General features: G+C 54.4%; 1 protein-coding gene across 1 annotated transcript in view; it reads left to right on the top strand.

Moving 5' to 3' along the window:
* The window catches only part of SPNS3 (SPNS lysolipid transporter 3, sphingosine-1-phosphate (putative)), a 37,706-nt gene that overhangs the window by 3,926 nt on the left and 10,729 nt on the right, over positions 1–23,051 (top strand). Inside the window, exons 4-9 of the mRNA XM_051991541.1 lie at positions 940–1,091; positions 1,194–1,260; positions 1,471–1,607; positions 2,321–2,473; positions 5,026–5,215; positions 22,523–22,588. Coding sequence (XP_051847501.1) covers positions 940–1,091; positions 1,194–1,260; positions 1,471–1,607; positions 2,321–2,473; positions 5,026–5,215; positions 22,523–22,588 — 765 coding nt within the window. The remainder of the gene's footprint in view (positions 1–939; positions 1,092–1,193; positions 1,261–1,470; positions 1,608–2,320; positions 2,474–5,025; positions 5,216–22,522; positions 22,589–23,051) is intronic.

Here is a 23,051-nt window from a genome sequence, read left to right as displayed (position 1 = left end):
CCCCTCCAACATTCCCCATTATCTCTCCCTGTCTTTCTAGCCAGTCTGACAGGTGTGGTGGTACCTCAGAGTTGTCTTAATTTGCATTTCTCTGATTAATAATGACTCGGAGCATCTTTTCATATGGCTAGAAATAGTTTCATCTTCATCTGAGAATTGTCTGTTCATATCCTCTCTCAGCGCTTCTTAGCTCCTCTCCCTCCCCTGCTCTTCCCCTTCCCTACCTACATCTCTTCCCTTTAATCCTAAGCGACCCCCAGTCCTCCCCCCAGAAGCCCCTTAGGTTCTCCTTTCCCCTCTCTTGCCCAGGGCCCCAGGAGCCACTTTATTTCTTGCCTTCTGTTCCCGATGACTTAACCAAGGTCAATTGATAACTGACAATAACTGATAGTTGTCAGCTCCCCCCCCCCCATGCTTCCCCTGTAGGGGGACTCTGAGACCTAAAAGGGTGAAGCTGAGGGGGGATGCTGGTGAGAAAGGCAGGAGTCAGGGCCCTGAGTCCCCGGCCCCGGGGGTGCCCCTGGGGACCTCGGCTCTGCAGCTGGCCACTGGCTTCACCTTCCCAGCCATGGTTCCCAGAGCCTCCTGGGGACTTAGTTTGCTGGTGACTGCTGTGCCTCCCTCCCCTCCCCCCCTTCTGACAGCAGTTCTGACTCCTCTGGGGGCTGGGCAGACGCACCTGCCCCTGTCTGGGAAGCCCCCCCCCCCTCAGGGAGCCCTCCGGCTTTGTCTTTTCCTGCCCATCCCGACCTCCGCGATCCCCGCTTCTTCCCCCTCCCCCCATCCAGGCCGATCCCCCCTCCCTCCCGTGTCCTCCGCAGTCTTCAGGCTCTGCCCTCTCCTTGCTCCGGACCTTTGGGGACCAGACGTGGCCCGGGAGGCCGCGGTGCAGGCTGGGAGGCCCCGTCCCGAGCCCTTCCGAGCCCTTGTTTCCCGCAGTATTCCTGGCTGTTCTTCCTGGCGAGGGGAGCCGTGGGCGTGGGCGTGGCCAGCTACTCCACCATCGCCCCCACCATCATCGGGGATCTCTTCGTGAAGGACCGGAGGACGTGGATGCTGTCTCTGTTCTACCTCTTCATCCCCGTGGGAAGGTGGGCGGGGCGCTTCCGAGGGGCCGGACCGAGGGGAGGGGGCTCCCCGCCCACCGTGGGCCCGTGGCTTCGGGGCTCACCGAGGGCTCTCCCTTCTCGCAGCGGCCTGGGTTACGTCCTGGGATCTGCCGTGACCAAAGCCACGGGGGAGTGGCCCTGGGCCTTCAGGGTAAGGGTCGAGGGCGCCCCTCCCCCTCCTTCCCCCCTGAGGCGCCCCCTTTATCTGGGAGGGGAGGGGAGCAAAGCGGGATGGGGGGAAATGGGGGGGGATACGGCCGCCCTGGGGCTGCAGCTGGATTCTGGGGAGGGGGGGCCAGCGGCCAGCCTGGGGCTGTCCAAAGGGGGGGCGCTGCTCCAGCCCGGCTCCCGCTCCCCCCAGGTTACGCCCTGCCTGGAAGCCGTGGCCTTGGTCCTGCTCCTCCTGCTGGTCCCAGACCCGCCCCGGGGCGCGGCGGAAGAGGGGAGCCCGGCGGTCCGGACCGGCTGGTGCGAGGACGTGCGCTCCCTGGGGCGAAAGTGAGTGCCGGGCTGGGCAGCCGGGAAGAGGCGCCTGGCTGGGCCTCAGTTTATCCCTCCGTGAAATGGGGTGGGGAGGGTCTCCTTAGCCTGGGGGGCCGTTAGCATTCCGGGAAAGGCTTCTTTGAGGGGAGCCCCCCCGAAGTTCCCGCAGCCCCGAAGAATCATGCCTGGGGCATCAGACAGGGCGGCTGGGCAGGGGAGCCCCCAATCCCAGCCTCCCTGGAGTCTGTGAGGAAGCCTGGGGGGGGTCTGTCTGATGGGGGGCTGCCCTTGTGACCCCCAGGAAGGTCCGGGACTGTTAAGGGGGCAGGCGCCGTGCAGATTCAGAAACTCTAGGCGCGGGTTGGGGGAGGGAGACTGAGGCACAAATACCGAGGTGGACAAGTAAGGGAAAGGGGTGGGGGCGAGCGGGGAGGCGCATGCCCACCAGGGGGCGCTGCGGGCTTGGGGAGATCCCGATTTTCAGCCTGAGGGAATTGGGGGGGGGGCTAGGGGAGAGTCAGGGATCTCGCACCCAGAGACCAGCGGGATAGCCGCCCCTCCTGTCACTGCCGCAGCTGGGGCAGGAGCCCTTGGGGCAGCCCCCTCCCTCTTTCAGCCTCTCCCCTGCTGTGGGGGACAAAGGGCTCCCTGGACGGCCTCATCTGTAAAATGGGCCAATAGTGCAGGCGGGCGCAGGGCTGCTGAAGGGCCCCCCACTGTCTCTGCAGCCGCAGCTTTGTGTGGTCCACTCTGGGAGTCACGGCCATGGCCTACGTGATCGGAGCCCTGGCCTTCTGGGTCCCCACGTTCCTGACCCAAATCCGAGTGCTCCAGGGCCTGCAGCCTCCCTGCCTCCGGGAGCCCTGCGACTCCTCCGACAGGTGAGGGGCCGGGCGGGGGCCGTGCCCCTGGTGATGGGGGGCGATTTCTGGGAACCTTTGGGAATCCCGGACTGCGGCGGAACTGCGGCCACCGGCCTCGGCCCTTCTCCTCCCGTGGGAGGGAGCGGGCTGGGGGACAGAAGGGAAGGGGCTCGGCGGCCCTGGGGCTTTGTGCGGCTGTGTGCTGGGAAGGGTCTCCCGAGCCCCGGCTAGCCCGGTCAGTCCTGGAAATCACGGGCCTGGCTGCTCCCGGACACGCCCCGCCCAGGGCCTCGCCAGGAGGGCACCGAAGTCTCAGACGCAGACCCAGCAAGAGCTTCCCGGCAGGGACAGTGCTCACAACCAGTCACGGTGCTCTGGGACCGGGGGAAAGCGCTCCGAGTGCGGAGGCAGAGACTGGGAAGTGAACCCGCCCCCGCACCCTCAGTTTCTCCATCTGCAAATGGGGTGGGGCTCAGGGGGGGCCCTCCTGCTCTAAATCGAGGATCCCGTCACGGGGTTGGGAGCAAGAACACACAGTCCTTGGGAGAGACGGTCTCTGACTCCCAGGCCCTATGTAAGAGCCCACGGAGCGGCCTCGGGGCTCCCTGCCTCCCTTCTCAGGGTCCCCGCTCCTCTGTCCGGGGCACAAAGCTCCCGCGCCCCTTTGGCCCATGCTGGGACTTGGGGCTTGAGGATGGCAGCAGGGGAGGAAGGCTGGAGGCTGTGGGGGGCCCAGGAGAAGGAGGGGGCCGCGGCCGGGGGGGGCCCTCCTGGGGCTCTGCAGAGGAGCTGGCTCTTAGCCGTCCCCTCTCCTAAACCTGGTCTTAGCTGGGCGCCCTCCCTCTCCCCCCTTCCAAAGCAGGGAAATTAGCTTGATTGACATCCATGCCCTTAAAGGGAGAGTGCCTCGGGCAGTAAGACCAAAGTGGGGGAGCCCCTTCCTCAGTGCCCAGGGGCCCCTTCCCCGGTGTCTGGGAGCCCCTTCCCCAGTATCTGGGAGCCCCTTCCCCGGTGTCTGGGAGCCCCTTCTCCAGTATCCGGGAGCCCCTTCCCCGGTGTCTGGGAGCCCCTTCCCTCGTGTCCGGGAGCCCCTTTCTCAGTGCCTGGACCCCCGTTCCAAGCTCCTGCCAGTCCTGAAAAGCCAGTCCTGGCCCTGGCTTGTGGGATCCGGGCTCCTGGGGATCCTGTTGCTGAGGGAGGGGTGCGATCTGGAGGCGGGGCTCCCCCGGGGCCGACTCCCGTTAGTGACCCTATTAGAGCAGAACTGGGCCATCGGCGGGCCGGGGGGGGGGCGCCCCGGCAGATGGCTATGAATAGCTCTCCCGGGATGATTAGCCTGGCGGCCTGTCACTTCTGGCTCCGTGGAACGTGAAACAATCGTGGTAATGAGCTGGGCAGGCCGGGCGCCCGGCTGCTGGTCCTCGGGGAGCGCGGGGGGCGGGGGGCGGGGGCGAGAGCCCGCTGGCCAGGACCAGGGCCGTGGCCGGTCCCAGAAGGAGTTCTTTAATGAAGAGCCAATCAAGCTAATTTCCTGCATTAGAAGAGGGGGAGGGTAGGGAGGAGCGCCCAGCCAAGATCTGGCTTAGGAGAGGGGCCACAGGGCACCCTCATGAGATGGAAGAGGAAGGAGCAAGAGGAGAAGGAGAAGAAGGAAGAAGAGGGTGAAGGAGGGAGGAGGAGGAAGGGGACGAGGAGAAGAAAGAAAGAAAGAAGAAGAGGGAAGGAAGAAAGAGAAGAAAAGACTGTCCCTCCCTTCAAGAAGCTTCTAATGAGGAAAGAACTCATAAAAGTAGACAGGGTTTGGGGGAGGAGCAGGGAACTGGGTTATGCTAGGGGTGATGTAGCCAGCCCCCCCCAAACGGAGGCCCCTTCTCCTCAGGGGAGGTCTGAGTTCCCGTGAGTGCCCCCCGTGGCTTAGAGATGTGCTCTCATCACACTCCGGCCCCTCGTGGTGACTCAGGGAAGAGCCGGCTCATTGCCCCCCAAAACCTCGGGAGCAATGATGGGCTGCGGCTGGGGGAGGGGAGAAGGCTCTGCTCCCCAGGCAGTCCTGAGCGGGTACAGTTGGGGGGGGCTGCTTCCTGGGGGGAAGTGTTAGCCTGTAATTGTAAAAGGATTTGTCTTTCCCAGGGCAGAAGAATCAGTGGAGCTTTCTGTGATGGGCGAAGGACTGGGCAGGGGGGCTGGGTCAGGGCCTAGAGCTGGGCAGGGGGGCTGGATGGGGGGACTGGGCCAGGGGCCAGGGCTGGGCGGGGGCTGGGTGGGGGCTGGGCAGGGGCTGGGTGGGGGGCGGCTCTGTGGCTGCTGGACAGAAGCCTTCTCCTCTCTCCTGGCTCTCCCAGGACAGGGGCCAGAGCCCTCGCTTGGGCTCTGTTGGGGGAGGGGGTAAAAATGCTGTCCCTGCCTCTTGTTTCTGGGTTTCTGGGAAGTCACTTGCTCAGGAGCCCACAGGAGGCCTCAGCACTGGCTCTGGGGACTGGTCCCTTTCCATGGGTCCCAGGGGCCCCCAACACCCGCGGGGGCCACGTCCTGCCCTCCCCTGACAGAGGCTCCCGTGCTTCTCCCCTCAGCCTTATTTTTGGGGCACTGACGGTCGGGACGGGGATCGTCGGGGTCCTCCTGGGTGCTGAGATAGCGAGAAGGTTCAAGAAGCTCACCCCGACGGCCGAGCCCCTGGTGTGCGCGGGGAGCCTGCTGGCTGCCGCGCCCTGCCTCTTCCTGTCCATCATCCTGGCCCAGAGGACCCTCCTGGCGGCTTATGTAAGTGGGGGCTGGGGGCGAGTCCGGAGGGAGGCGTCGAGAGCCGAGCCCCGCCCGGGGGGCCATTCGTTCCCACGCCATCCCTGGGCATCGGGGGGGGGGGGACTGCGGACGAGGAAACAGTCCCGGTGACTGAGGCCCAGGCCTGGGCCCCTCCGGCCCCACCTTCCCTGGCACCGGCTCCTGTGCCGCTCGGGCACTGCCGGGGATAAGGAAGAAGGTGACAATGAGGAGAGCTCCCGGTGCCCCGCCGGGGCTTGGAGGAGGCGCTGACAGGCACGCCTGTGATCCAGATGGGCAGGACCTCAGGGGTCCTGTGGGCAGCAGCCTCACCCCCCGGAAGGCCACCCAGGCTGGGCGCCAAGGCTTCCAGTGGGGGGGGGGGTCACCGAGGTTGGCACAAAGGCTCCCCGTGGGGGGCATTCTGCACTCCTGGACCACCTGATGGGGAGGAAGCTATTCCTGACCTGATGCCAAACCAGATTCTGCAGGGCCCCCGGGTCCCGGCCCAGCCCCAGGTGCCCGTCAGAACCAGCCGATTCTGCTCCCTTTGGCAGCCCAGCAGCGGCTCCACGTGCCCGCCTCCTTGGTCTGCTCCTCCCGGGGCATGGCTCCTTTCCCCGAACCGGCCTCCGCTCTCAGACGTGCCGGGGATGTGGGCACGAGCGCCCCTGGGCACCAGGCTCACCAGAGATCGGGAGCTCTCGGGGTGGGAGTTGGGCTGTGTCTGTTCGCCAGGTGCCAGGGCCCGTTGCACGTAGCATGTGATCAATGGGGGGCAGGGGGGGACCACGAGCTGTCCGGGCAGGGCGGGGCGGCTCCTGGGAGCTCTGGCCGTATCTTGGCTGCTCCCCCCTCCCGCCCCCCATCGTGACCTCGGAGGGCCCGGTCGCCTGCCTTGCTGGGTCCGAGCCTGGTCCTTGGGCCATGTGAGGGACTCCCGTGAGCCCTGTGGAGGCTGGAGGCTCCCTGGAGCCCAGTTCCCGCTCTGGTGCCGGGGGCCAGACCCAGCGTCCGCAGGAGACCCGAGGGTGGCCCTGCGAGCAACGGGGACGGAGAACCGAGCACGGCCCCGAGCACCCGGAGAGACTGTGCCCCGGCAGGTGCTGGACGCCTGGCCAGCCTCGGGCACCAAACAGACCGGCAGGAGCGTCTCCTGCTCACTCCCCTCGTCCCCAGTCTTGGTTTCCTTCAGCTGGGCTGGGGGCGCTGGCCGTGGTGCTGGGCTGGGGGCGCTGGCCGTGGTGCTGGGCTGGGGGCGCTGGCCGTGGTGCTGGGGAGCTCTCCTCCTGTTAGGGGCTGCCACAAGGCAATGATTACTGTGATGAACGCTCCCTCCCTCTCCCCAACAGGAAGCCCCCGCTTTCTCCCTGGGCCCCCCTCCCAAAGGGCAGTTCTCCCCCATCGGGTCCCTGTCGTTCTGGTCCTCCCCTGCCTGGGAAAAGCCCAGAGTGGCTGAGAGCCAGAGGGCCAGAGGGGGGTGCGGCTTGGACCCTCTGCCCGGTGACCGTGGCTCAGATGACGGGGATGGGTCCCCAGAAGGGGGGTGACCCTCGCAATGCACGTGTGTGTATGGTACATGTGCACGGATGTGTGCTGCGCGTTTGTGCACTCATGTATGTGCATATCAAGAAAGGCGTGTACATAAAGACAAATAGACATATATGGAATATATAGAGAGACAGAAAACGGACGGACAGATAGATGGACGGATGGACGGACAGGAACAAGCCGGCTTGGAGGCGCAGTCACAGCGCTTCTTCCCTGCTTCCATCAGGCTGAGGTGGGGGTGGGAGCGCAGCCAGGGGGACGCTGTCTTCGGAGGCAGGGAGAGGGGATGAGGACCCAGGGCAGACTCCAGAGTGTGGCAACGAGGGGGAGGGGGTGGCAGAGTGGGCACTAGCCGGGCAGAGGGTCCGGGATGAGCTGCCCTGAGGAAGGAAAGGCTGGGGGCACAGCAAAACCCGGTGGCAAAGGGTGGGATCCAAGGATGCCTCTCTCTGAAACAAGGCAGGAGGAGGGGGAACGTGACAGGGAGGCCCTGGCCAAGGGCCAAGGGCAGGCCGTGGTCTTGGTGCTCTCCAAGATCTGAGGTCACCTGTTGTAAGCAGGTTTGTCTGGGTGGGGGTGGGGGTGGGAGAGGGCAGAGCGCTGGGGGATATGAGAGAGAGAGGCAAGAATAGAGACAAGAGAAACAGGGAAAGAGAGACAAAGAGATGGAGAGAAGAGGAGAAGGAGGAGAAGAAAAGAAGAGAAAAGAGGAGGAGGAAGAAGAAAAGAGGAGAGAGAAGAGGAGGAGGAGGAAGAAAACAGGAAAAAGAAGGAGAAAAAGAGAAAGAAGGTGAGGAAGAAAGGAGGGAGGAGAGGAAGAGGAGGAGGAAGAAGAAGAAAAGAGGAGAAAGAAGATGAAGAGGATAAAGAAGGAGAAGAGGAAGAAAAGGAGAAAAGGAGGAGGAAGAAGAAAAGAGGAGAGAGAAGAGGAAGAAAAGGAGGAAGATAAGAAAAAAGAGGAAGAGGAAGAAAAGAAAGGAGGAAGAGGAGAAGAAAGAAAGGAAGAGAAAAGAGGTAGTAAAAGAGGAAGAGGAAGAAAAAGGAAGCAGAAGAGAAAGTAAGAAAACCAACAGGAGGAGGAAGAAGAGAAAGAAGAAAAAGGATGAGGAAGAAGGGGAGGAAGAAATGAAGACAAGACAGAGGAAGATGAGGAAAAGAGAAATAGAGAGAGGGAGAACGGGGGAGGGGGAATGCCTGAAAGGATCTGTGTGAGAGGTGGCTTAGGGGCCAAAAGAAGGCCCACCTCCCCAGCACTGCCAGGCCCACCCAGCTGACTTCCTGTCTGGCCCCCCAGCCAGTTCTCTGGAACCAGCTCTTGGGAAGGGTCTCCTCCGGTGTTTGGGTCACAAAAAATGACAGACCCTGTCCTCAGTGAAGGGGAACACAGACAAAATGGGGGGCCCGGGAGAAAGGCCTCCCTCCCGGGAAGGTGATGTCTGAGCAGACTTGACCCGAGGGGGGGAGGATCGGGGGGGGCATGCCAGGCAGGGGGCCCAGTGTACGCAAAGGTGCCCAGATGGGAGCTGGAGCTGGCACGAGGAGATGGAGGGGAGAGGGTAGGAAGGGGGTCCTGGCTGCAGAGGCTTCCTGTGGGCCGTGGGCTAGATCTCCTCCCTGGGGGACTGTGTCGGGGGGGCAGTGGGCAGGAGATGCCAGGACAGCCCCCCTCCCATACATAGCTCTTGGCTTATGCTTGGGGGTGTACAAGGCTGAGTGCTGCCCTGGCCCCCATGCCCACCCCAGCCTCCTGCCCACCTCCCTGGCTCGCTGCCAGGCAGTGAGAAGGCCTTTGGCCACCTGGAAGTCTTCTTTGGGGCCTTTGCCTGGGAACCGGGAGGAAAGCGGCGGCTTTGGGCTGTTGTCCATTTGTGACTCAGTGCCGGGGCAGCTGTCTCCGAGGTGGACAGCCTGGCTGGTCTGGCAGGCCCTGCCAACAGCTCTAAGTGTGAAGCCGCGCACACAGTAGGTGCCTAATAGAGGTGAGCTAAATTGAATTAAGCTCATTAGGCCGAGGCAGATCGCAGTCCCTGGCGCCTTGGGCCCTGTTGGAGCTGCCAGCTTGGCGGGCACTGGTGGAGGGACAGCCTGGACACGCGGGGGTGCCATGCTGGGCTGGTGGCGGCCACAGCTTTGTGGCCGCGAGCTTGTCATCACCCCTACCCCAGCCTCTGCCCCCTCGGGGGCTCTGATGCCTCCCTGTGCTCCTCCATCCCTCACCAGTAGCCCCTGGGGGCTGCTTCCCCCCGTTGGTACCCACTCACCCCCAGCCTCCCAATGGTGCCTTTCTGGGGGGATTTAAAGGGGATCCAAGCCTTGAGTGAAAGGAATGCAGAGACTGGGGGAGGGCTTAGGGGTCCTGAAGTCACCTGACATGGGGGGGTCCCAGTCCCGAGACAGCCGAGGAGGGCGACTTTTTTCAGTGATGCTCCTTCCCTGAGAGGGGGAGCAGAACTCCAGCCTCACCCCACGGCAGTGACGGCTTCAGAGGGGGCTTCTGTGGCCCTGGCCCGGCACCCGGCTGCTTTCTGATGAATGGGGAGGCCGGGGAGCCGGCACACACCTGCCCCCTTACATGTCCGCCCCAAACCGGGAAGGCAGATCTGAGCCCCATGCAAGGGGACGTTGGCCCAGGCATCCCTCAGGCCGGACTCAGAAAACCAGCTGGGAGTCGTCCCTCTTGGGCCCTCTCGGGCCTCCTGGTGGCAGTTGCTCTGAGCCCGTGGCCATACTCCCCAGTCGTTGTCCTTTGGCCCGTTTGTCCCTCCTGCCCCTGCCCGCTCCTGGTCAGCTTAACATTTATGACCTTCCTACAGTGGGACAGCCAGAATGGAGCCCAAGGGTCCAGCTCGGTTAGGCAGAGCTCCCCTGCTCCCATTTCTCCAACTTGAATGCAAGGGTCACAGAGAGCAGCCCTGTCCCAGAGCCTTTCTTCAGCACATCAGTCCGCACCGGGGGGCGTTGCCCCGGGCACCGGGGTAGGGGCAGGGTGGGCCAGATGGCTGCCGGGTGCCTTCTCCCTCTGCAGCCCGATGCTGCTCACGGGTGGGGTCACTCGAGCCCACTCAGATTCCCAGGTCACCGATTTCCCCAGGAAGTGAGACGTGGCCCAGCCCCCTCCCGGTTTTATCTGTGAAGCAGACTGAGGCCGAAGGAGGCGCTTGATCCTTATGGTACTAAATGTCCTCAGATTTCCAGCCCTCCGAGATGGCTTAAACCTTTATGGAAGCTTTCATTTATGCGGTACCTTGGCTTCCCCAAATATCCTTCCCCTTCTCCCCCAGAGAGTCAGCTCATGCGAAAGACAAGAAACACAGCACCACGGAATGAGACCTCAATTCCCCACCCGTGCAGAACTGGGGGGCTTCTTGGGGGCTAACCAGCAATATCTTTCTGGATCCTAACTTGGACACAGCCCATGTCAACATCCCACTATTCTTAGTGTCCCCCGCAAAGGTGACCCCCATGCCATTTATGCTCTCCCTCTCTCTGACCATTCCTCCTCTGCTTCCTTTGAGGAATCGTCCCTCTTGGGCCCTCTCGGGCCTCCTGGTGGCAGTTGCTCTGAGCCCGTGGCCATACTCCCCAGTCGTTGTCCTTTGGCCCGTTTGTCCCTCCTGCCCCTGCCCGCTCCTGGTCAGCTTAACATTTATGACCTTCCTACAGTGGGACAGCCAGAATGGAGCCCAAGGGTCCAGCTCAGTTGGGCAGAGCTCCCCTGCTCCCATTTCTCCAACTTGAATGCAAGGGTCACAGAGAGCAGCCCTGTCCCAGAGCCTTTCTTCAGCACATCAGTCCGCACCGGGGGGCATTGCCCCGGGCACCGGGGTAGGGGCAGGGTGGGCCAGATGGCTGCCGGGTGCCTTCTCCCTCTGCAGCCCGATGCTGCTCACGGGTGGGGTCGCTCGAGCCCACTCAGATTCCCAGGTCACCGATTTCCCCAGGAAGTGGGACGTGGCCCAGCCCCGTCCCGGTTTTATCTGTGAAGCAGACTGAGGCCGAAGGAGGCGCTTGACCCTTATGGTACTAAATGTCCTCAGATTTCCAGCCCTCCGAGATGGCTTAAACCTTTATGGAAGCTTTCATTTATGCGGTACCTTGGCTTCCCCAAATATCCTTCCCCTTCTCCCCCAGAGAGTCAGCTCATGCGAAAGACAAGAAACACAGCACCACGGAATGAGACCTCAATTCCCCACCCGTGCAGAACTGGGGGGCTTCTTGGGGGCTAACCAGCAATATCTTTCTGGATCCTAACTTGGACACAGCCCATGTCAACATCCCACTATTCTTAGTGTCCCCCGCAAAGGTGACCCCCATGCCATTTATGCTCTCCCTCTCTCTGACCATTCCTCCTCTGCTTCCTTTGAGGAATCGTCCCCAAATTCCAACCTTTGTCCACAGGGGACCCCAGGGCCCTGGCCAGTCTCCTCTTCTCTCTTTTCCTTTGTTGTCTTGGTAATCTTACTAGTTCTATAGATTTAATTACCATTTTGATGCTAATGATTTTCTCTTTTTTTCATTTTATAAATTTTTATTTGAATAGTATTTTATTTTTCCAAATACATGCAAAGATAATTTTCAAAATTCATCTTTGCAAAACATTGTTTCTGAATTTTTTCTCTCTTCCTTCTCCCCACTCCTCCTCCCCAAGACAGCAAACAATCTTATATAGGTTAAACATATGCAGTTCTTCTAAACATAGTTCCATATTTGTCATGCTGGGCAAAATAAAATCAGATCAAAAGGAAAAAAAAAACTGAGAATGAAAAAATAAGTAAACAAACAACAAAAAGGCGAAAATACTACGCTTTGATCCATATTCAGTCTCCATTGCTTTCTCTCTGGATGTGGAAGGCACTTTCCATGATATATCTATTGGAACTGTCTTGAATCACTTCATTGTTGAAAAAAGCCAAGCCCATCACAGTTGAGATGATTTTCTCTTTGAAAAAAATCAAGTTTTATTTTATTTCCATTCTAATTTTTTTTCTATCCTATTCCTTCTTCCTTACCCACGGAGAAGGTAAGAAATTAAAAAAAAAAAAACTCATTACAAAGATGTATATTCACACAAAACAAATTTCCACAAAACATTTTTCCCAATAAATTTATTTGTTTTTAATACACATTACTTTATGAATCATGTTGGGAGAGAAAAATCAGAGCAAAAGGGAAAAACCATGAGAGATTAAAAAAAAAAAATAGAAAAAGAAGTGAACATAGCATGTGTTAATTTACATTCAGTCTCCATAGTTCTTTTTCTGGATGCAGATGGCATTTTCTGTCCAAAATCTATTCCTGGATCAAAATTATTCATTTTTCTCATATGAACCTCTCTGTATCTTGTTTGGTCATGAATTCTTCCCTTATCCATAGATCTGACGGGCAATTTTTTCCATACTCCACCAATTTGCTTACAGTATCATCCTTTATATCTAAATCATGTTCTCGATCCAATAGCTGGGATCTGTGGGCTTATCAAACACTGGATTATGGTGCTCCTTTGCTTCTGAATATTTTATGCTTAAATCTGTTCCGCTGACCACTCTATTTCTCAACTGAGCCGAAACTATTTTGATGATTACAGCTTTGTAGTACAGTTTGAGATCTGGTACTGCAGATCTCCCTTCCTTTTCATTTTGTTTTATTTATTTCCTTGATATTATTGACCTTTTGTTTCTCCAGATGGAATTTTGTATTATTTTTTCTAACTCTATAAAGAAATTCTTTGGGGGTTTGATTGGTATGTCCTTGAATAAGTTAATTAATTTAGGTAGAATTGTCATTTTTATTATATTGGCTCAGCCTAACCATAGGCAATTAATATTTCTCCAATTGTTTAGCTCGGTCTTTATTTGTGTGAAGAGTGTTTTGTACTTGTATTCCTATAGTTTTTTTTGTTGTTGTTGTTCTTTCTGAAAGGTAGACTCTTAAGTATTTTATACAGTCTGCAGTTATTTTAAGTAAAAAAAAATTTTTGTATCTTTTCCTACTGAGTTTGGTTGGTAATGTATAGAAATACTGATGATTTGTGTGGGTTTATTTTATATCTTGTAAGTATTAAAGTTGTTAGTTGTTTTGATTAGATTTTTAGTTGAAAAAAAATTACCCTGGCATGGATTCTGTCAATATAAAGTAATTATTAAATAAAAATTTAAAAAAAAGAAAAAAAAGATTTCAAAAAGTAGAAATGGGAAGGAGTGTATACTAGGCATAATAGGTATAGGGGAGGGACTACTAACACAATTGTGAAGAGAATACTCAGAATGAATTTGGGGAATTATAAGAAATCTGGAATACTGAGTATGGAAAGGAAATTAGTGTGAAATGTTTGATAAATTGTAGAATCACTAAATAACAAGTTTGTATTTAATCCAAAAAAAAAAAAGATTTTTAGTTGACTTCATAGCATTTTCTAAGAAAATCATCATATCATATGCAAAAAGTGATAGTTTTGTTTCTGCGTTGCCTGTGCTTATTCCTATTTTTTTCTTGCCTTATTGCTGTGGCTAGCATTTCTAGTGTATTATTGAATAGTAACAAAGATAATAGACATCCTTGGTTCTCATCAATCTTATTGGAAAGACTTCTGGTTTTTCTCCATTACAGATAATTCTTGCTCTTGATTTTAAATATATTCTCATCATCATTTTAAGGAAATACCTATTTTGGGGGGAGGCTTTCTAATTTTTTAAGAGGCTTTGTATTTGGTCAAAAGATTTTTCTTTATCTGTTGAAATAATCATATGATTTTCATTGTTTTTGCATTTAATGTGGTCAATTATACTTATAATTGTCCTAATGTTGAATCATCCCTGCATTCCTGTTATAAATTCCGACTGGTCTTTAGTGTATAATCATTGTGACCTATTGCTGTAATCTCCTTGCTAATGTTTTATTTAAAAATTTTGCATCAAAATTCATTAGGGAAGTTGGTTTGTAGTTTTCTTTTTTTATTTTGACTCTCCATGGTTTGGGTTTCAAGACTATATTGGTGTCAAAGAAAAAAAAATTGTAGGATGCCTTTTTTAACCTATTTTTTTGAGTTAACATATAATGAAATGTTTTTTAAATGTTTGGTAGAATTTTCCTGTAAATTCACCAGGTCTTTGGAGTAGGGATGGGGATGGGATTAAGGAATTAATTTATGGCTTTTTCTTTTTCTCTCATCATTTCTTTATGTAAGATAAGGTTATTTAAATATTCTATTTCCTATTCTATTAATATGGACAATTTATAATTTTGTAGGTATTCCTCCATTGCATTTACATTTTCAGTTTTTATTGGTACATAGTTGGGCAAAAGAGTTCCTTAAGTGAAAGCTTAGTTTACCTTTTTTTCAATTTTGATACTGGCAATACTGGTTTTCTTCTTTTTAAAAATCTAATTACAAAAGGTTTGTCTAATTTATTGTGTGCTTTTAAAAAAACAGTTTCTAGTTATATTTATCAGTAAAACTTTTTTATTTTCAATTTTGTTTATTTTTTTCTTTGATTTTCAGAATTTCTATTTTGGTGTTTAATTGGCTGTTTTAAATTTGTTCATTTTATAATTTATTTAGTTGCGTGCCTGTTTATTGATATGCTCTTTCTCTCCTTGATTTATATAAGCATTTAGAGACTTAATTTTTCCCCTATGTTCTGCTTTGATTGCATCCCACAGATTTTGGTATTTTGTCTTGTTGTGGTCACAATTTTTAAATGAAATAATTGGTTGTTCTAAGATTATTCTTTTTGCCTACTCATTCTTTAGGAATAAGCTATTAGTTTCCATTTAATTTTTAATTTAGACTTCAAAGGCCTTTAGTCAGAATATATGCATTTAATATTTTTGCTTTTCTACATTTTCTGAGGTTTTTATGTATTTTTTAATGTAAATAGTATACTCCTTTCTATTCCCATTCAGTATTCTTCAGATCCAAGTTTTCATATCATATCTATTTATCTTCATATCTATCATAGCTACATTTTCTAAAATTTAATTTAGCTCCTTAACTTCTTTCTCGTTTATTTTCTGTTTAGATTTATGTGGATCTGAAAGAGGTAAATTGATGTTTTCACTATTATAGTTTTACTAGTTCCTCCTGTAACTCACTTAACTCTTCCTTTATGAATTTAGATAGTATTCCATTTGTTGAATATATATAACCAATTCTGATCTTAATTGTCTATGGTACCTACTAATAATATATAGTTTCCTTGTATTTTTCTTAATTGGGTCTATTTTCCCTTTTTGCTTTATCTGAGATCATGATTATTTTCTCTGCCTTTTTTGCTTTAACCAAGGCTTAACAGATTCTGCTCCAACCCCTTATTTAATATACTGTTTCACGCATATTTCTCGTAAACAACACATTGTTTGATTCTGGTTTCCAATCCATTTTTCCATTATATGACTGAATGCATCCCATTCAGATTCAGTTATGACTGCTAACCGTATTTATGTCCATCCTATTCTTCTATGCTTTACCCTGTTCCCTCTTTAAATATCTGTTTTGCTTCTGACCACTGCCTCCTTTAATTTTTGCTATCGTTTGGTAGTTGTGGTTGTATCTGACTCTCAGTTATCTCATTCGGGGTTTTCTTGGCAAAGATACTGGAGTGGTTTGCCATTTTCTTCTCCAATGGATCGATTTTGTTAGATCATCAGAGGTTAAATGACCTGTCCAGATTCACACAGCCAGGAAGTGCCTGAGATTGGATTGAACTCAATTCTTCCCAACTCCAAGGCCAGCGCTCTATCCACTGAGCCATTGACTGCCTTTATTCCTTCAGCTACTATATAAACTCTTGCAAATCCCATTTATATAATGTATTTTTCCTCATTATTCCTCTCCCTTATGTACTCAATTAGCACATCCCTCTTTCTCATCCTCATGTTTTTCTTTTGAGATCATCCAAACATAATAGAATCACACCCAGGCTTTTTGTCTAATTAGATTCTCTTCTAGACTGCTGGTAATAGCAAAGTTCTGAGGGGTTAGATGTTATCTACTCATATGAGACCATAAACACTTATGCCTTATTTGGTCCTTTGAGAATTTTCACTTTGCTTACCTTTTCAGATTTCTCTTGAGTCTTATGTTTGAATATCTTTTCTATTCAGCTCTGCTTTTTTCATCAGGGATGCTTCAAAGTCCTCTATTTCATTAAATATCCATTTTCTCCTTGAAGGATTATACCCGTGTTGCTGGGCAAGCTATTTTTGGTTGTGATCATAGTTCCTTTGCTTTCTGGAATACTATATTACAAACTTATCTTCCTGTATAATGGTGGCTGCTAAATCTTGTATGATCCTGAATTGTTTCTTTTTGGCTGTTTGCATCATTTTTTCCTTGACCTGAGAGTTCTGAATTTTGTCTGTAATATTCTTGGAAGCTTTAATTTTCCTTTTATGAAGTGACCAGTATATTTTTTTTCATCCTATTTTTCTCCCTGGTTCTAAAATAGCAGGGCAGTTTTCCTCTATAATTTCTTGAAATAGGATATCTAGGCTCTATTTTTGTTCATAGGTTTTAGGTAGTTCTTATTCCTTGAGGTATTTTCCAGCTTATTTTCTTTCTATGAAATATTTCATTTCTCCTATAATTTTAAGTTTTGGACTTTTAAAAAAAGTCCACCAAAAATGATGTTTCATGAAGCCCATATATTGCAGTTGGCCAGTTCTCATTTTCAAGGACTTATTTTCTTTAGTGGGCCTTTTTACTTCCTTTTTTACTAAGCTGTTGTTAATTATTATTAAATCTATTAAGATTTCTTTTGTAATTAATGTTTGGTTTTTTAAATCATTTAACTCCTTTGTTAGTTCTTTCTTTAACTCTAGGAATTCTTTTTAGGCTCATGTCCAGGCAATTTTTCTTTGAGAGTTTATTTGTAGATATTCTTGAGTCATTTTCTTCTTCGTGTTTATGTCTTGAGCTTCCGTGTCATCATAATAGCTCTTTGTGGGTTAGGTTATTTTTGTGTTTGCTCATTCTTTCAGCCTATTTCTTGACTCTGGACTTTAGTATTAGGAGCAGCTAACTTCCGGGGAGGAAGGGGATGTCTGGTCTGAGCTGTTTTCAGCTCAGTTTGGAGGTCTGCAGCTTTCAGAGTTTTCAAAGGGTGTGATCTGGAGAGGGAACTGTTCCTCCCATTCCTGCTCTGAGCTCTCTGCAAGCTGGCTCCAATGACATGTGGAAAGTCACTCAGTCACTCAGGAGGTTCTGCAGGCTCAGCTTTCCTGAAGTGCCAGCTCCCGTGGTCTCGGTTCCCTGCCTTGTCACTCCACTGCAGGCATGTGTGGGGCCAAAGGCCGGTACTGAGGCGCTGCTCTGCTCCGGGGCTCCCAGCTGCTTAGCTGAGTTTCTGGAACTTGGTCTGTATTCAGGACTTAGCTGGGCCCTCTTCTTCCTCACAACCACCCCTACCCACTCTGTGTCCGTGACCTGGACCTGGGCAAAGGAGGACAAAGCTGCCAGATGGCATTTGTTCCTGCTCCCACTGCTAGCTCAGGGTCTCTTGGGTTCTCTTCTAGCCCCAGTGCTTCTTAATGTTCGGTCTCATTGGCCAAGTTCTTGTTTCCTCTGTGTATTTTTGTCTCTTTGTCTCTGTCTTTCTGTATCTCTGTCACTGTCTCTCTGTCTTTTTCTCTGTCTTTCTCTCTCTGTCTCTTCTCCTCTTCTCTCCTCTGTTTTTGTCTTTCTGTCTCTCACTGTTTCTGTCTCCTCCTGTCACTCTCTGTCTGTCTGTCTCTGACTCTGTTTTGGCTTTTCTATGCAGAATTTGGACTAGAGGATTTTCTAGGTTGTTGTGAAAGAGATGTGCTGGGGGGCAGCTAGGTGGCACAGTGGTTAGGGCATTAGCTCTGAAGTCAGGAGGACCTGTCGGGGGTGGGGGGGGAGAGAGAGAGAGAGAGAGAGAGAGAGAGAGAGAGAGAGAGAGAGAGAAAAGAAAGAAAGAGGAAGGAAGGAAGGAAGGAAGAAAGGAAGAAAAAAGGAAGGAAGAAAGGAAGAAAGAAAAGAAAAGAAAAGAAAGAAAGAAAAAGAAGTGCACTGGGCAAGCTAGAGAAAAATACTTCCTCTTACTCTGCCATGTTGGATCCATCAACGCTGATGATTCCTGCCTCTCCACTGACTTCCAGTCTCCCATGTCTGCCTGTCTTTCTGACATCTCAGAATGGATGTCCAGCAGGCCCCTGACCCTCAGGAGGTCCAATATAGAACTCTTTCTCTTTCCCCACAAACCCTTGCTCCCTCCAGCCTTCCCTCACCTCACCCCTGGAGCTTGGCAATAACTGCTGCTGGGTCCACCTGCCTCCATTTCCACTTCAGTCCATCCTCCATTCGTCCTGGGTGATTTTCATAAAGCACAGTCCCCTCCTCAATAAGCTGCAGAGGCTCCCTGTTGCCTCCAGGATCAAATATATAAAATTTGACATTCAGAGCCCTTCCCACCCTGTCTTCCACCTTACCTGCTTTTCCGCACTCCTCTTCAGTGCAGCAATCCCAGCCTCCCGGCTGTCCCACAGACAGGTCACTCAGCCCCGGGCATCCTCAGTGGCCGTCCCCAGGCCTAGAACGCTTACCCTCTTCCACTCCAGCCCCCGGCCTCCCTGGCTTCCCTCAGGTCCCAGCAGAATCGCACTTTCTGCAGAAACCCTCCCTCGTTCCCTCTTCATTCTTCTGCCTTCCCTCCTTTAATTGCTTTCTATTTATCCTGCATGTAACTTTGAGGGTACATATATGCAAGCTGCCTCCCTTTGGGGGTACACATGTGTGAGCTGCCTCCCTTTGGGGGTGAAGATGTGTGAGCTGCCTCCCTTTGGGGGTGCACACGAGCGAGCTGCCTCCCTTTGGGGGTGCACACGAGCGAGCTGCCTCCCTTTGGGGATGCACACGAGTGAGCTGCCTCCCTTTGGGGGTGCACATGTGCAAGCTGTCTCCATCACTAGGCCACAGGTTCTTTGAGAGTGAGAATGGCTCTTAGCTCTTTCTGCATTCCCAGTACTTAGCACAGCACCTGGCACATAGTAACTTTATTGGCTGAGGTCCCAGAGAAGGGGATTGAATGCCGTGGGGCGGGGGCCGACTCCTGGGCCGCCCCCCCGGAGACCTCCTGCCGAATTTCTGCCTGCATCTCGGGCCTGCTCGTCCGCCGGGGCCAAACCTCAACAACGGTGCGATGGGCGAGCCCGGGGGAATCACACTCCCGCAGAGATCGGCCGCAGAAGCTCGCCCAGAGTCTTGGGGCGCTCACTTACTGGCCACAAACCGCGTGGGGCAATGCTGCCTGCGCTCCCCCGTTATCTTGCTCCACATTCCCCGCCCGCACTTTCATCTGGCTCTGGCAGAATCTGCCCTCTTGCCCGGCTCCGTCTTGACCATGAGCAAGGCCATGATGTGGCCCTATTAGTGGCTGAAGTCTGAGCCTCTGAGCTCTTGGACACGCCCCCCTGCACTGACCCGTCCTGGGGCTGGTGTTAGGGGATCCTGCCCCACAAATGCTCGTGGCCCCTAAAGGGTTACTGACCCCGGAGCAGGGGCAGCACGACTCAGGCTGTCCCACTGCGGGGCCAGGGGCTACAAAGGGGCCCTCATTGTGTTCTCAGAGCCACCACCCCAAAGCCCAAAGTGGGGAATCGGGGGGCAAAGTACTATGTAAGGGATGCCCCAAAAGAAGTCCTCCCCATGTACCTGTTGGGGTTTTGTATTTGAATGTCCCCCGGGAATCTGGGGGTGGCTGTTTGTTGGTTTGGGGCTGGAAGCCCTTTGCATAAAAGCCTGGCGTCCGGTAGGGGATCCCCTGGGGGCTTCTGCCCTTGGATGGGCTGCCAGATTGGGGCAGGACAGCTGCAGAGTGGGGCAGAGTCCTTCCCTGCCCCCCCCCGGTGGGGCTAGCACCGAGAGGACCCAGAGCTGGCTGGGGGGTCATCAGGGCAGATTCGGGACTAGGAGGACTTTGGGGACCAAGGACCAAGCCCCCCTCACTTAACTGAGGGAAAGCCTGGAGGAAGAGGTCGGTGGGGGCCCTGAGTGAGGAGCTGGGCTGTGAGGTGCCGGATCAGCACTCTGGACAGGGCCCCTGGGGCTGCAGGTACTTGCTCACTGCCCACCCCCGGGGGCTCGGCTTTGGGGAGCCCTCCCTCATCAGGGCCTCTGCTCAGGGTGGAGGTCAGGCCCCCCGCAGGAGGCTGGGGGGCAGGTGGAGACCTGGGGGTGGGGCCAGGGGATGCTGGGGGCACTGGGAGGCAGCTGGCTCGGGAGGGCCTGCAGTTCTGCGTCCCAGGCCAGGGGAGACAGCTTGCATGACCTTGGGGAGTGACTGCCCTGCTCTGGGCCTTGGTTCCTTGTTGGACCAATGCGTCCTTCCAAGGCCACTTCCTCTCAGCCTCAGTTTTCCTCTCTGTAAATGGGACTAAGAATGCCAGAGTCCCCACCTACCAGGGTTATTCAGAAGGAGACAGTAAAATTGTCGCAGGCTAGAGACTGGTGCTCCAGGATGAGAAGGAGAATTCAGTTAATGCCGAGCCAAACCCCCCATTCTCGGGCTGGAGGCTGGCACGGAGCCGTGCTGTGCCCTTGACTTGCTTGGCACCCGCTCCCTCAATTAGGAGCTGTGGGCAGGCCTGGCAACGGCCTGGCATCCTCTGCCCTCATCCATTCACCGGCTCCCCAGGAGCCGTGTGGGCACCTGGGCCCGCGGCAGTGCCAGCTGACAGAGGAAATGAGCTGTTGGAGGGAGGATGGGGCTCGTCGTCTGCCCGTCTCTCCTGGCCCAGCCTCTCCTTCAGTCCCACAGTCCCCGAGAGACGGGACTGGTTTTCTGCAGCAGATTTCAGGGCGGAAGAGACTCTTATTTTGTTTTTCCCGGGTGGTGCCCGTCAGAGGGGAAGAGCGGGGACAGAGCCGAGGTGGTTGGGTGCCGCTGCCGGGCCTGCACAGGCTGGTCACGACTCCCCCCGTTGGGCATCCTGCTTTCTTTCTTGGCAGCTGGGGCACAGTGGATGGGAACACGAGTTTCAATCCAGCCCTGGCCCCTGACAGCTGTGTGGCCCTTGGCAAGCCATTTCAGCACATTTGCCTCAGTTTCCTCATCTGTAAAATAGGGATAATAATAGCACCTACCTCCCAAAATTAGAAAGATCAAATGGGACGAATCTGCAAAGACCGGCACAGGCAGGCGCCACAGAAATCTGCTGTAATGTCTCCCCCGCCTCCTCCTGGCATCGGCGGCTGAATGCTCTGGACTTTCTCCGTCCGAGGATGAGCAGCAGCTGGGCCTGGGTCCCAGCCTTTGGAGACTTAACACTCCCAGTGATGGGGCCTGACGGCAGCAAAATGAAGAACAGCGTGCAACCTGGGCATGGCTGGGAAAGAGGGCCATGTGGCCCCCGAGAAAGCGGCCCCTCGTGGCCCCTGCGGCCCCTTGTGGCTCCCGAGAAAGCGGCCCCTCATGGCCCGCAAGAAAGTGGCCCCTTGTGGCCCCCGAGAAAGCGGCCCCTCGTGGCCCGCAAGAAAGTGGCCCCTTGTGGCCCCTGCGGCCCCTTGTGGCTCCTGAGAAAGCAGCCCCATTGCAACAGTGACTCAGACTCCTTGGGGAGAGGGGGGACGTGGTCAGAGAGGTCAGAGCCCCCCAGGCCTTGGGGAAAAGGCTTCAAGAAGACATGCGGGTGCCTGAGATGACACGGGTGAGCCCAGCCATGTGGGGCACTGTGCCTGGTGGGGGGGGCAGAAAATGGGCACCCCAGGCTGCCCCATGGAGGGGGGACCACAGCCTCCACCCCTGGAAGTCCTCCCGGCCCTCCATTTCCCCCCAGGAGGCTCAGCTCTGGTCCCGGGGATGCTGCAACACTCGGATGTTTGTCCAAGACCCACCTTAGTCCCGCGGCCGAGAAGGGCCTGGAAAACTCGTCCTGTCACTTCAGGGCCTCGCCCATCCTGTGTTGGCCAAGACCGGGCTCTCGGTGACAAGAGCCCGGCTGTTCTGGAAAAGCGAGTCCGCCCCCGAGGGCAGAGGACAAAGGCTCCCGCCTCTGTGGCTACTGGGAGGAATGTGCCGGGGCCCCTCCCGTCGCATGACCGAGGAAGAGCCCCAGCCCCGACCTTGGCTAAGGGGCTCGCTGCGGCCTCGGGGAGCTCATCCCTAAAGGGGGATAACGGCGGCTTCCACCTCCTGAGCTGGTTGGGGAGGCCAAGTGAGACTGTGAAGCGCTTGTAGCCCCCGCGGGCTCTGTGAGTGCGCTAGAAACACTAACCACCAATCCTCCTCTGGGCAGGGGGGAAACCGGCCGACCTCTGACCCCTCCCGGCCCGAGGGGCGCGGCAGGGGGAGGCAGGACTTTCTGGGGCGGCCGCTCAGAGCCTTCCCACAAATGGACAAGGAAATAACTTGCTTTTTAGGGGAGGAACGGGGGGAGAGTCCCAGGCATGTGGGGTGGGAGTGTCTGGGAAACCTCAGTGGGACCAAGGAAGTGGTGGAGGGGGCGGGAGGGGCCAGGGTTGGGGGCTCTCAGGAGGTGGGCAGCAGGGGCTCGCTCCCTGCTTTCTCACAGGGTTGGAGGTGCAGGGAAGCGGGAGGCCTCCGAGGCTCCGAGTTAGGATCCTGGCCTAGGATGGCCGAAGTTTCCTCCAGAACCCGAGGGGGCTCAGAGCGGGCTGGAGCGGGCGGGGCCTGTCCAAGGTGCCCCAGTCTGTGCCAGTGAGGGCGTCCTCTGGGGGCCCAAGACACCCAAGGGCCTGTGGAGAAAGGGCTGAAATGATGGTAGCTTTTCCCTCTGCAGGCCTTCCTCGCCCTCGGGGAGCTCCTTCTCTCTTTCAACTGGGCCATTGTCACGGACATCCTGCTGGTAAGTCAGCCAGGGGCTTCAGGGGCTGGGCCCGGGGAGGAAAGAGCAGCCAGGGAGCGGCTGGCTCCCCAGGGGATGGGGTGGCTCCCCCAGGGCCCCGGGCTGGCTCCCCCCAGGGGCTTGCCACATGCTGGCCCTGGGTCGGGCATGTTGGGGAGGGCAGTTCCTCGGCTGCTCCCATTCTCCCCCATCGAGGGCCCGTTTCTCACACGAGGGGAGGGGGAGCAGCGCTGGACGCAGCCCTGACTGGGCACAGGCGGGCAGGAGCTCCGAGTCCTCCTTGCTGTGACGGAGGCCGGGTGTGGGGTACAGGGGTGTTGAACCCCAAATATCGGGGGGCTCCGGGACGCTCCCTGTCTGGGCCAATGTTGGGGCACACGATTGGGTTTGGGGCCAGTTTCACGGCGTCTCAAAGCAATCTGAGGGCTCCGACCTCCCCAAATCAAGAGGCAGCGGCGGCGCG

Source organism: Antechinus flavipes, chromosome 3 (genome assembly GCF_016432865.1).
Source record: "Antechinus flavipes isolate AdamAnt ecotype Samford, QLD, Australia chromosome 3, AdamAnt_v2, whole genome shotgun sequence".
Lineage (NCBI taxonomy): Eukaryota > Metazoa > Chordata > Mammalia > Dasyuromorphia > Dasyuridae > Antechinus > Antechinus flavipes.
Note: the sequence above shows the minus strand (reverse complement) of the source record. Positions and strands in the feature narration are given on the sequence as shown.